General features: G+C 51.4%; 1 protein-coding gene across 1 annotated transcript; it reads right to left on the reverse strand.

Moving 5' to 3' along the window:
• Window positions 1-895: 895 nt before the first annotated feature.
• On the reverse strand, window positions 896-4724 carry VAMP2 (vesicle associated membrane protein 2). Its single transcript, XM_070479056.1, has 5 exons — window positions 4594-4724; window positions 3968-4088; window positions 3340-3498; window positions 3193-3244; window positions 896-2586 (listed from the first exon to the last, which is right to left on the reverse strand). Coding segments are annotated over exons 1-5 (351 nt in total). The 5' UTR covers window positions 4596-4724; the 3' UTR covers window positions 896-2569.
• Between the last annotated feature and the right edge of the window lie 8873 nt (window positions 4725-13597).

The following is a 13597-nucleotide window of genomic DNA, read 5'->3' on the forward strand; positions in this document are numbered from 1 at the left end:
CAGAACTTACCGAGCACTCTCCACGTACTATTAAAGTGCCTGTAGGCAGGGATGCTAGGGTGCCACACCATGAGTGACGCATGAAGTCTCAGTGGTAAATTAGTTTAACGTAAGTAAGGTTTCAAAATAAGTAAGGTTTTAAAATCAGTGTGACTGACTTTTTCAGTCTACAGAATACCAAATAGTCTGCTTAACAAATGATTTCATGTTTTTTCTCCAGTGTTTCAGTATCAAGACAACCAGAGCATCAGAATCATTACTTCTGAAATTTAGAAAATACCGAGCTGGAAGTTAAAGGAGTTCAGTGTACTGTCTAGGGTCACCAGTCCCACAGCAGAGCACAGGAGCAGCAGGCCATCTAGCCACAAGAGTGCAGGGGTAGCAGGCCATCTGGTCAGCTCCATAACACACTCAGCTGGGTCTCCCTGCGTGGTTTTATTCAGTATTTAATTCCTTCTGGATGCTGGCACTGTGCTAGTCAGAATGAGGGAGAGAAATTTCATGGTTGCCCATCTACTTCAGGCCTAAGAATAAATGACCACGGGAGAGACTGAAAGCATCTGAGATTTCAAGGAATAGAAAGGAATCCAGTAAACAATGGAGTATGCCCTCAGGGAAGGGAGAGCAGGGAAAGCTGGGAAGCCATGCTTCCAGGTTTCCAGTGTCAGGGTTCAACCATGCTGACATTGGGATCATGAACATTTTCCATTACCAACTCCTTGTGCCCCCTCGTGGCCACTTTGAGAATCATACTTTGCCTTTGCCCTGCCCTGCCCAAGGTCAGGCCCCTTGGCAAAGTGGTCTCTTCCAGATGTATCATCTCAACATTCCAGTTATACCTGCAGATCCAATATGCTTCCCACTGGTTAATAAAAGATCTTAGAACACCACCTGGTTACTCATTACACATTTATTGTACATTTTCACAATCTGGATGCGCCACAGAACTGGGGGCATGGGGTGAGGGAAGGGGGGCAGGGGATACTGGGATAATATGGGGGGGTCTAGAACACAGCACCCCCACCCCCAGCATCTCTCCCTACCCTTTCACACCACAGCTTAGATCTCCCTGCTCCCCCTCCACACAAAAACCTCAAGTGTGGGGAGAAGAAAGAGTTTGGGGGTCCCCTCCAGTGGCAGGTTAAGGGAATTCACCCTTAGACCCCTAAAATTGTGCCATTTAAAAAGATATCAGACCGTTCCTTTATCACTTCACCTAAGGGGGAGACAGCTCTCTCTGGGCTTGACCGCCCTGGAGAGGGGCAAGAATCCCCATCTTCCAGCAAGTCCCATATGCATATTGGCAGTGACTAGTACCCCCGCCCTAAATTCAGAGGGGCAGTCAGAGGAGCTGGGCAGTGATGGGGTAACACCCCCCCCATATGAGGGAGGGTTTTCAATCCACCCCCCAGCAGGGGTGGGGCCAGAGATTTCAGGCAGGATTTGGGGGGATGATGCCCTGCCCCATCCTCCCCAAGGCAGTGATGACCCCCCCACACACTGTAGCCACCTCTCCCAAAACAGATCGGATTGTGACCAAGCCCCAACTCTCCTGGCGGGAGGAGGAGGAGGCAGATCAGGCAGACAGGAGGGAGGGAGACCCCGTGGGAATGTCAACTGAGCGCCCCACATGAAAACTGGGGAGCAGGAATGTGGGGAGAGACTCCAAGTGGCAGAATTATTGGTCCATCATAACACACTGAACTCCAATACACTTACACACCAGCTGGGGGGAGGGAAAGGAGGGACAAGAGGTTTGGAAAATCGGGATGGGGAGGCAAACTGGACTAGAGGGGCTGGAGGGGGTGATTCTGGGGGCCAGAACAGCCTGGCTCCCCAAAAGACCAGGCTCCCCACCACCTGCAAGTAATGTCATGCAAATGAAAGTGTGATACAAGGACCAACAGGGACTAAATCCTTAGTAAAAAAGAAACACAGGTTGAAAGACTGAACAGAAAAGTGATAGGAGGGAAAGAAAACCAAAAGGGATGCCAGTAGGCAAATGGATGCTAATTAACATGCTGGAAGCTCCCAGAAGACCATGGGATTCTTAGGACCAAGAAGGACCAGTCTCAGAGCCTCCCAATGATGCAAAGAAAATGCACCTAGGGAAGCCTGGACAGTTGCTTTTTGTCTTTTTTGTACGGGGGTGGGGGTAGGGGTGGAGGTATGGGGAAGGCCAGGGTGGGAGGAAGGAGCAGCTAAATCCAAGGGAAGGAGAGGAAGAGGGACTATTGCATAGCAGATGCAAATGAAGGGGACTTGGGGTTGGTCAGGAAGAGAGGGAAAGGGAAGGAAGGAAAGAGGAAAAGGAGGTGATGGGAACCTCAGGAAGGGGTGTTAAGGACAACTGGAAAAAATCTTCTAGTAATAAAACTACAAACAGACCAAATATATATAATATTATATATGTATAAATAACAGCTGGCTATTTACAAGGGGGCACACACACAACACACACACATGGATCCAGGGGAGGTGGGGCTGGAAGATATGGCTGAGAGGTGGAGGAGCGGCTGGGGATTGGGGAGAGAGGCCCTTCTCTGGGCAGGGCAGGCTCCTCAGGGGTTTAAGAGCTGAAGTAAACTGTGGAGAGGGAAAGAGAAGGAAGGAGAGGGAGAAGGGAGGAAGAGAAAGAGAGAAAGCAGTGTGTCAGCCCGGCCCTGCTCCCACCTTCCCCACCTCCCAGCTAGGTGACATCCCTTCCCCTCTTGGCCTCAGGTTCTTCATCTGTAAAGCAAGAGACTACACAGATGGGTTCCAAGGTCTTCTCAACTCCATCGTATGGCCTTGGAGCCACAGACCCCTAATCCTCTGAGACCACAGCTCTCAAATAATGGGGTGGTTTGCTTCCCAGCTGTTTTTCAAGTCCCTTGGTCTCTGCTGCTCTCCCACTCCCCAATTCCAGGTTCCCAGTCTATTATGCTCTTAGGCCTAACAGGGCCTCAAGGGAGCCTTGGGGATCCACCAGCTTTCCTGTTTCCAAAAATCTTAACAGAAATTGCCCAGAATCAGGCAAAGTGCAAGCTAAACAACTTCAAGGTTTGGGGCTCTAGATGAATCAGAACTGCTACTGGAAACCATGTATGCTTTTTGCTGAACACTAAAATCTAGGTTAATGACCTTCAAAACCCAGAAACCGCAGGGGACCCCTCTCCAAGAAAGAGCCCTAGCCACTCCCACCCTACTCACCGATGATGATAATGAGGATGATGGCGCAAATCACTCCCAGGATGATCATCATCTGGGGGTGAGAAGGAGGCTCAGTGAGACAGACCAGGATACTCCCATTCACCCACCCCTCCTCTTCCCTGTCCTCCCGCCTGCCTCCACCCTTACCTTGAGGTTTTTCCACCAGTATTTGCGCTTGAGCTTGGCTGCACTGGTTTCAAACTGGGAGGCCCCCGCCTGGAGGGCGTCGGCACGGTCGTCCAGCTCCGACAGCTTCTGGTCCCGCTCCAAGACCTTGTCTACGTTCACCCTCATGATGTCCACCACCTGGGGGAAGGCCCACAAGGCAGGGGAATGTGTGCCAAGGCCCATCTCAAAGGGCACTCCTCCACCCACCATGAGCTCACACAGGGAACAGGCACCCCCATGTGGCATGGCTAACATGCCAAAGATATATACAGAACATGCCTAGCACACCAGAGATATGCAAGGAGCACACAGCAGGGGCATGTGGTAGCTAGAGAACTCATATGTCACAGCAGCACCCTCTATTTACCGAGCCTTAAGCAGCCTGCCGTTCACCGGAGCACCCACTCAGGGTGAAACACCCCAGGCTGGCCAGACCAACATCCCCACGGGCCCTCCCGTGCTTGCATGCTGACAAGGACGGGCCATAGTATATTTTCGTACCCAAACATGAACTGCCATCACCCCCCAACCCAAGATGGACCCCCGTACCGGTTTGTCAACCCTCAAGGTCCTTCCCACTGTTTCTGACACCACCAACCCCACTCACCTCATCCACCTGGGCCTGGGTCTGCTGCAGTCTCCTGTTACTAGTGAGGTTTGGAGGGGGCGCAGGAGGGCCTCCCTCCCCAGCCGGGGCGGCAGGGGGGGCGGTGGCAGCGGTAGCCGACCTGAGGGGCAGGGACGGATTAAGAACCAAGGCCTGCAGCCCTTGGCCCCGCAGCCAGGGCTCCGCCCATCCGCCTGTCCCTCCATCCGTCCCTCCCTTCCTTCTTGCCGGGAAGAAAACCACACGATGCGAGCCCTGGCCTCCGTCTGGCTCCGCGGGCGAGCTGCTGCGTGACCTTGAGGGAGGCCCCCTCCCCCTCGGGCCTCAGTTTCCCTGCCTGTCAAATGAGGGCGACCTCACAAGACACGGTCCGGGGTGGACCCGACAGCGATGACAGACGCGGAGCGGACAGACTGGGGGTCCGCTCCCTCCCGCGGCAAGCCTCCGCGCGGCCAGCCCGGACCGCGGGGCTCTCCTGATGTCCGCGCGCAGTCACGGGCGCCGGCATGGTCTCGGGACGCGGGGCGCGTGGGGGACGCGAGTCGAGCCCCGGGCCCTCCCCAGGCCCGGGCCTAAGGGCGGCGGCCAGCGCCGGCCACCCGGTGCAGGTGCGAGCGCCGACTCACATGGCGGGGGCAGCGGGCGGAGGACTTGGCAGCGGCAGTGATGGCGGCAGCGGCGGCGGCGGCGGCGCGAGCTGGCTCCGACTGGCGCTGGCTGCCCGGGACGGGAAGATGGCGGCCGCACGTCACCCACATCCGGGCACTGCGGGCGGGGGCGGGGCGCGGCGGGCCACTAGTCGGCCGCCGGGCCGCGGGGGCGGGGCGCCGAGGGCGGGGATCGCGGCCTGCCAGGTGGCGGTCCGGCGCCGCAGGGCCCCAGCCTCTCCCTCGCTGCCTGCGAACCCTGAGCCTTGGGGGTGGGCTCCCTGTACCCACCACGAGCCCACCGGGTCTGACCCCAGCCCTCCCCGTCGTCCTCGCCGCTCCCCTGCCCCTCCGCCCGCCTGGCCCTTAAGGCGCCCTTCAGCCCCAAACACATCCTCCTCCTTGCTGAAAGCCCTCAACCTGTCCGCACCCCACGCAGCCCCAGGTCCCAGCCTGCAACCACATCCCAGTGCGGGTTGAGCAGCCTTGAGCATTTGGAAGGGGCAGGGGGGTGGGAAATCAGAAGGGGCAAGTGCAGGTTGGAGGTAGTGTGAATAGCTGGGATCCTGGGAGTGGTGGAAATTGCTCCTCAACCCTCTGCCTTGCGAGTAGATATCCAGAAGGAAGTCTGGGAACCGTGATAGCAACCCCCTCCTCGCAACTGAGGTTCAGACCAGAGTTTCTTGGCAAGCGAGGCCTGACTGAGGTGGGGCAAGCTTGGAAACCCGGGAGGAGGGCAGGAGGCTGCCCTGTGGAGCCGCTTCATGTGGTGGCTGCAGACTGGCCGAAAGCTAGCTCTGACCCCGAGTTGAGTAGCTACCCTGGCAGCCAGAAGAGGGCTCAACCTCTGATCCCAGGCACAGGGCTAAAGGACAAGACTTATGCATTTTGTTTTGTTTTTGTTTTTCGGCTTTTCTTTAGCGGGAAGGAGAGTAAGTGGGCAAGGGCGGCACCTGCGGTACCCAGGGACTTGGTACTACTTTACCTAAGGATTAGCCTCATGGGTGTGACATAAACAGCTCCTGTCCTACCTGTAGACCCAAAATGTATTAGGTGTGTCGAGCCTATACCTACATTTGTTAAATGGCTGGATGTAAGACATGGTAGGGAATTATCCACAGCCTGTTCCACACCTGGTCTCTGTTTAGGTCCTCTAAACCGGCTGGGCAGCTCCCACCCACCCACCATGCTCTTTCCAGCAGGAGTGGCCCCTCAGGAAGGAGAGGATGGGTGTAAATGAGCTGCCTGTCTGGTGGGTTGTGACAAGACAAGCCTTAAGAGTGAAGAATGAGGCCCAGTGGCCCTGTTACAGAAACCGTGGCGACAGAAAGAGACAAGCAAAACTCAGAGATGCAGAACAGCAGGGTTTATTCAGCACTGGTGCAGGCACAGTGGAATCGCCTCCAGAGGCTGAGCACCTGGGCTTCGTTCTGGGTGTCTTTTATATGGCGCATGCTTTTGGGTCCTAGTGATTTTCCCGCCTAAGCAGTTTGGCTGACACAATAAGCAGGCCGGTTCACAGAAGCAGAGGTGGTGAGCAGCAATAAGCAGGCCAGTTTACCAAAGCAGAAGCGGTGAGCAGTGAGCATGGCAGTAAATTTAAGCAACTATTTTAGTTTTTTTTTTCCTCTGCATTCCTCCCTCTTGATACTCAGGGTGCATCTGCAGCCTCAGAGAATATCATCATCTGCTCACTGCTGGTATCCTCTTATATGAAGTGGTCGTCTTTCTTTCAACACCTGTCTCTATGAAACTTTTTACAGTGCTGACTAGGAGGGGCATGAGACAAGGAATAAGCTCGCATCTAGTGAGCATGACCATGACTACCCTGATTATTGTCTTAATTTCTCCTAGCCAAGAGAACCATCCTCCGAAGAGGCCGTTTATGTCCCATCCCTTCCAGTTCTGAACTGGGACATGGGCAGTCTTTCTGATATTTTTAGCTATGTCTGTTAAGGCCTTTCCATTCAACCACCTTTTAAACTCCTTCCTTCCTAGCCTGGTCCTGTTTCCTGCCCCCATCTGACATCCCAAAATGAGTCTGTCGAGTCCAGCAGGCCATCTGTCTTGGGATGCCATAGCACATTAGGCCTTTCACACTGCGGGCTTTAATTATTTCCTTCCAGTAATGTTTCCCTTCCCTAGTGCATGGACAGGCTGAACTATTAACATGTGGCCAGTTGGTATGTATAGTAAGTGAATCATTGGGCCCGTTTCTCCTCATTGTAGAAAGATTCCATACATTCAGAACAGTCATCCTGACTCTCAGATGAGGAGGGGATTTTACAAATTAACAGAACTATAAGGCAAAAATATGCTGTTTTCATATTTAAGCTGATCACAGTAGGAGGAGACTCCAAAAATTAAAAGCTATGAAGAGGGAGGCAAAGCAGAAGGAAAGTTTTTGAATGATAGTCCACTCAAGGGGAGACACAGAGTAGAGTCCTATTTCAAGTAAGTAGGAGGAATCCCAGTCCAATTAATAACCAGTACATCTGTTGTTCCCCAGTCTTGCCAGTTCCTCAAGCTTCAGCCATAACTTTGACCAGTTTCCAGTGTGGCCAGAGCAGGGCTTTGGGATCGTTGTTTCCTTCTTCGCAAGTTCAGATGCAGGGGTTCCTCCGGATTGAGGGCTGCTTCCCACTTCCCTCAGCTATTGGTTGGGCCTGCAGGTTTGATTCTGGAGTGATGGATCCAAGCATCTATCCCTGCCACCTTGAGAGCAGTAGGGGTGCTTAAGATTACAGAATAGGACCCTCTCCACATGGGTTTTAAACGCTCTTTTCTCCAGTCCTTTACCCATACTTGGTCCCCTGGTTGGTGGAGATGTACTGTTATACCTAAGGATATGGGTATTCTACCAATTAACCCACTCACATATTTGAGAGATGGTGTGTCCTAACCCTTGCAGCTGCTTATGTAGTCCCGCAGTTCTCTGGCATCTCCCCTTAAGCTAACTAGCAGGGGCCATAGTCCATACAGGATTTCAAATGGTGAGAATGCTAGCCCTGCCTGGGTTGAGCATCTCACCCTCAAGAGGGTCACAGCTAACATGTCTACCCAAGGTAAGCTCATCTGACGTAGTTTGGCTAGGGCTTGTTTGAGGGTTCAGTTCATGTGTTCTACTTTCCCTGAACTCTGGGGACAGTAAACAGTCTGCAATTTTCACTGGGTCTTCAAAGCCCTTGCCACCTGTTGTACTGTCTTGGCTACAAATGCTGGTTCATTGTCCAACCCTATGGTCAGAGGCATTCCATATCTGGGAACAGTGTCTCTCAGGAGTGCCTTGGTTACTGCTCTTCCTTTTTCAGTTCAGTTAGGAAAGGCCTCCACCCATCCCGAAAAGGTGCAGATAAAAACTAAAAGGTATCTGAATCCTCGACTCAGAATGATTTCAGTGAAGTCCACTTCCAAATCCTCAAATGGGGATAGTCCACAATGTTAGGTCCCTGCTGGCCTACTAGGCCCTTGGTGAGCTTTGTATTGTAAATAGGTTACACACTGCTGGGAGACAGAAGAGCAGAATGTGGGGAGGCAAGCGATGAGATAGCACCCGCCTAGCAAGGTTTCTAAGGCAGTCTTGCCCACATGCATCAGTTCATGTTGCTGGACCAGCTTGTAGGGTAGCTGCCCTGGAATATAGACTTGGTGGCCTTGTGTGATCCACCATCCCATCTTGGCCTTGGTTCCTCCTTCTGTTTTTATCCATTTCTCCTCTTTGAGAGAGTACCTGGGGGCAACAGATCTTTCCAGGGCTAACAGGACTTTTGCTTTGTCTGGTGGCTGCCCTCAGGCAGCCTGCTTGGTGACTGCATCGGCATGGCATTCCCTTTAGCCACTGGGTGCCCCCTCTTCTGGTGACCTTTGCAGTGGATGCCGGGAGCCGTTATGGGGGGTCCCGCCCGTGACGAGGTCATGAAGAAAATACCAGGCAGGCAAGGCCGTCCGGGACCCCATCCATGACGAGGTCATGAGGAAAATACCTGACAGGCAAGGCCGTCTAGGATAAGGGACCCTCCAGGTTGGCCTGGGCCTCTATCCTACCCTATATCCTCCCCCCTTTTTCTGCTGTTGTTCTTATTTGCCCTGCTGCAGATTCTTGTGTTGCCTGCCGAAAGCTCTCCTGCTCCTCTTTCCCTGAATAAAGACCAACTTAAAAGCTAATTAATAAATCTCATGGACGCTGGTACCCTATGAAGGGGCCAGGGATGAAGGAAATGCTTCAATTCAAACCCTTTTGCTGGCATTCTGGCTTGTTTGATAAATGTGTGCTCTCATGGCACAAAATGCTCATGATTGTTCTAAACATCCTAAGCACAGTACGCTAACAAAAGAAACTATTAAGCATAGGCCCCTTCGCCGGGTGAGAAAAGCTCCACAAATATTATAGCCACAAATGTGCCTAATAGAAAATAGTTTAGATAGAGATTAGCTGGCGACTTCTTGCAGGTAATTAACTTTTAGACTAAGAGCCTGTTTTGTGCCATATCTGCTGTTTTTGCAATCCTTTGCATTTCTGTTCTGTGAAAATGTAATCCTATCTAGTTCCCTTGGAGATGACACCTAATAGAAAGAAAATAGATTAACCACAAAAAAGACAGGGTCAGCTACTGAAGTTGCTTAAAGTTGCACCAGGTGCAAACCATAAATTGTCAACAGGCCTGAAAGCCAAAAGATATTATACATAGAGATTAACCATTAAAAAGGCCCTAATAGGCACAGAGCCCTTTGGGGGGTGAGGAAGCCCTATTAGAAAATACAAAAAATATTGTTTTAAAAGTGGTTATTAGATCAATGTTTGATTGATGTTAATGTGCTGAGGTTGTGCAGTGGAAACTATTGTTAATATAGTTAAAGATATAGTAAAATAGGAGTTTAGCCCTAGTGTAAAAACAATAAGATAATTGTTAATTTTAACCAAGAGTGCTAAACAGGGGCTGCCTCACCAGAGCCACAGAGTCTTTGTGTGTTAAACTTTTTAGATAAATTTAGCTGAGAATTTCTGCAAAAAGACTGTCTTTTATATTAACAGTATTGTATTTCTACTATGTTACAACCTGCTGTACCATGAGACTGCCACTTTTCTGTTTTCTGCTGAGCTCAAGGCCAGAAGATAATGTACAAAAAGTCTATGGGAAAAGACTCTCATAAACAAAAATATACAGAGAACATCTGGTTTCGTGAAGGACAAGCTGATATAATGTTAAACTAAGTCTGTATGCTTATCTGCCCCTTAGAAATGTACCAACTTAAGGTATAAAGGCTATGGTGAAGAATAAAGCAACTGCCAGATTCTGCTGCATATTCCTGGTCTGTTCTCTTTCTTTCTTTCTCTCACTCTCCCTAGCAGACTTGGCCCTATCAAGGCTGGTCCTACGTGTCTCTCTCTTGCCGACGCCGTTCATCCTGAGGGTTCCCCTGGATCCTGCTGGGGCTGGACCCCGGCAAGTGGACAACTGCTTCTCCCTTCAGTTCCCATATTACCTCTAGGAGCTTCAAGATTTCAGCTTGGTTCTTGATCCCCTTTCCTTCTGCAGTAAGGAGTCCTCTTTCCTTTTATAAGTTTCTGTGAAAATGTAGCAAAAGCATACTGTGAGTCTGTATAAATGTTGACTTGCCGGGCTTAGCTGAGTTTCAGTGCCCTGATTAATGCCCACAACTCCACTCTCTGCCCTGACCATCCTTGAGGAAGTGCCTCTACCTCCACCACTTCAGAGTCAGACACCATGGCATACCTGGCCATTCTTTTCCCAGTCTCCATGAAGCTGCTACCATCAGTATATAGGAGAACATCTGGGGTTTGGAGTGGTTTATCAGTCAAGTCTGGTCTGCTAGAAAATACTTCATCTAGTATTTCTAAGCAGCTATGGTCCGAGGACCCTGCTTCATCTGGTAGGAAGGTAGCTGGATTTAGAGTTTGTACAACTTCCAGTTTTACTGGCGAACTTTCACATAGTAATCCTTGATACAGAGTCATCTGTGCATGCGGAAGCCAATGATGGCCTCTGTTATCTGATAGGGTTACAACTGAGTGTGGGACCTTAACACTGAGGTGTTTCCCCAGCGTTAACTTGTCAGCTTCCCTCACCAGTAAGGTATTGGCAGGTAGTGCTCAGAGGCAGGGTGGCCATCCGGCCGTGAATGAGTCAGTTTGTTTAGACAGGTAGGCCACCGGCCTTTACCAAGGTCCGAATTCTTGGGTTAGGACTCCCAAGGCCATTCTGTTCTTTTCATGAACAAAGATGTTGAACTCTCTGGTTACATCGGGAAGTCTTAGGGCTAGGGCCTCAGAAAGTTTTGCCTTAACTGTTTGAAACGCTGCCTCCTGGCTTGGTCCCCACTCAAGCGGGGCCTTTTCTTCTCCCTTTAGAGCCTCATATAGGGGTCTGGCCAAGTCTGAAAATCCGGGGATCCATATCCTTCAGAACCTTGCCGCTCCCAGGAACTCACGGACTTCCTGGCAAGTGGTAGGGTAGGGATGGGGCAATTGCTTGCTTCCTTTCAGTTCTCAGCATCCGCTGGCCCTGCATGATGCTAAACCTAGATATTTGACTTGTCTTTTACAGATCTATGCCTTTTTCTTTGATACCCGGTACCCAGCTTCCATTAACAGGGAGAGGAGGGCCTTTGTTCCTTCTAGTCATTAAGCCTGTGTTGTGCTGGCCAGCAGAAGGTCATTGACATATTGCAGCAGGGCACAGTTTAACTCTTGTCCAGGAAATTTAGCCAAGTCAGCGGCCAAGTCTCCGCTGAAGAGAGTAGGGGAGTTCTTGAAGCTCTGAGAAAGACTTGTCCAAGTGAGCTGTTCCTTGTTTCCTGTATGTGGGTTTTCCCATTCAAAGGCAAATAGTGGTTGGCTGACAGGTGTGACCCAGAGGCGGAAGAAGGCATCTTTTAAGTCCAAGCAGGTAAACAATTCAGCTGTGGAGGGGATCAGTCCTAGTAGGGTGTACTGATTAGACACTGGCAGGTGCAGAGTAAGTGTTGCCTCTTTTGCAACCCTTAGGTCCTTAATCAGATGGTAGTCGTGTGTCCCCGGCTTTCCTACAGGCAGCAGTGGGGTGTTCAAGAGTGGCTGGCATTTTATCAGGAGTCCGTGTTGGAGTAGTCTGTCTAAATGAGCCTGGATTCCCAGTTGGGCCTCTCAGGGAGTCAAGTACTGTCGCAGTTTTCCAGGCTGAGCTCCCAGTTTGAGATCAATCAGGATGGGGGTGTGATGTTTGCTAGGCCTTGGGGGTTCTCCTCAGCCCAAACTAGTGGGTATTCAATCTCTAATTCAGGAGGAATGGTCCTCTCTTCTGGAGGGGAGGAATACAGGTGCTGTTCTTCTCTCCATACTGCAAGAGTCATAATCAAAGATGAGGTGGTCCTGTTAATTTTAGCTGAGCTGACCCTTTGGCAGAGAAGGAAATTTGGCCCCCCATCTTGGCAAGCAGGTCTCTTCCCATCAAGGGGACAGGGCAGTCAGGTAGGTAGAGGAATTCCAATACTACCTCATGGCCCCCTAATTGGCATCGTCGCGGACCACAGAAGGGCCTGTGGGTCTGAGCGCCTGTGGCCCCAATGATAGTGGTTTCCTTTCCCAAGAAGGGGGCTACTTGTTGAGTGACCACTGAATGTTCAGTGTGGCCCCCCTACTTCAGTTCTGACCATAGGTTCTCAGGGACCCAGTTGGAGACAGCCTGGTCCTCTCTAGTCGGGTTCTGCTCCAGCTTGCCTGATCAGATTAGCACTGGGTGGCTCGTGTTGATATTGGCTCGGCAGGCCTGCTGCTCTGGTTTCTTCTCGGGGCAGCTGGGGCACTCATTTTTCCAATGTCCCTTCTCCTTGTGATAGGTGCACTGATCGCGGCTGAGGGAGTTCCTCTTTCTCAGGTCTGGGCCTCTTGACTTATGAGGTGGTCCCGCCGGGGTGTAGGCTTTGACTGGGCAGCTGCCAAGAGTGCAGCTTTTTGCTTCATCCTCTTTTCTGCTCCTTGCCATGCTGTTTGGTCATGATCAACAAACTTTGTTAGCTATTTCTAGCAGTTCTGTGGCGTGTTTTCCTGTAAACCCTTCTAACTTCTGTAATTTCTTCCAGATGTCTGATTGGGCCTGTCCCACAAAGGCCACATTTATCATCCATTGGTTCTCAGGGGCTTCAGGATCAAAAGGGGTGAAGGCCTCACACAACCTCTTGTAGAAGTCAGCCAGGCTTTCATCTGTTTTTTTGCAGCACCTCAGTGATCTTGGCCGTGTTGGTAGGCTTCTTAGCCCTGGCTCTTACTCCCTGTAGGAGGGCCTGTCGATACCTTCCAGCCAATTTTCTCCCTCCCTTGGTGTTGGGATCTCAATGGGGCTCTTCTTCTGGGAAGGCCTCCCATATCCAGTTCTCCACCTCTAGTTGACCCCCTGGGGCATTGACCTGGAGCCATTCCGGAGCCCCTGTCACGACTCAACTCGTTTGTGCTCCTCAGCATTGAACAGGGTGAGGAGAAACTGCCGACAGTCCACCCAGGTGGGGCAGTGAGTCTGGAAAATGGACTCTAGGAAATGCATCGGCACCTGAGGTTTTTCAGAGTATGAGGGAGGTATGATGCTTCCAGTTGAGAAGATCAGTCGTGGAAAACGGTTGGTGGTAGAAGACAGTTCTCCTTCTTGTAGAGTCCCATCAGGGGCAATACACTGCAGTCTCTGGGTCTCTCTTAGAGGCATTTGAAGTGTTGGGGCAGCTGCCCCTTGAGCCGACCAGAGATGTTTGCTCACTGGCCCCAGGGTGGCTGGTTGTCGGGGCTTCAGGAGCATCAGGAGGAGAAGGTGAAATGGAAGACGGTGAACTGTCTTGCTAAATGTGGATCAGCTGCTCCAGGCAGGGGAGCTGTAGGGACGTAAGGTGGGGGCATTGGAGGCATGTCTTCAGCCTCGCCCTGGAGGATAGGCAGTTCCTTTTTCTGGCATGAAGCCTTTTTTCCGATTGAGCCACAAGAACCTTACATTGCCCTTGA

The sequence above is a fragment of the Odocoileus virginianus genome, chromosome 17, assembly GCF_023699985.2.
Source record: "Odocoileus virginianus isolate 20LAN1187 ecotype Illinois chromosome 17, Ovbor_1.2, whole genome shotgun sequence".
Taxonomy (NCBI): Eukaryota; Metazoa; Chordata; class Mammalia; order Artiodactyla; family Cervidae; genus Odocoileus; species Odocoileus virginianus.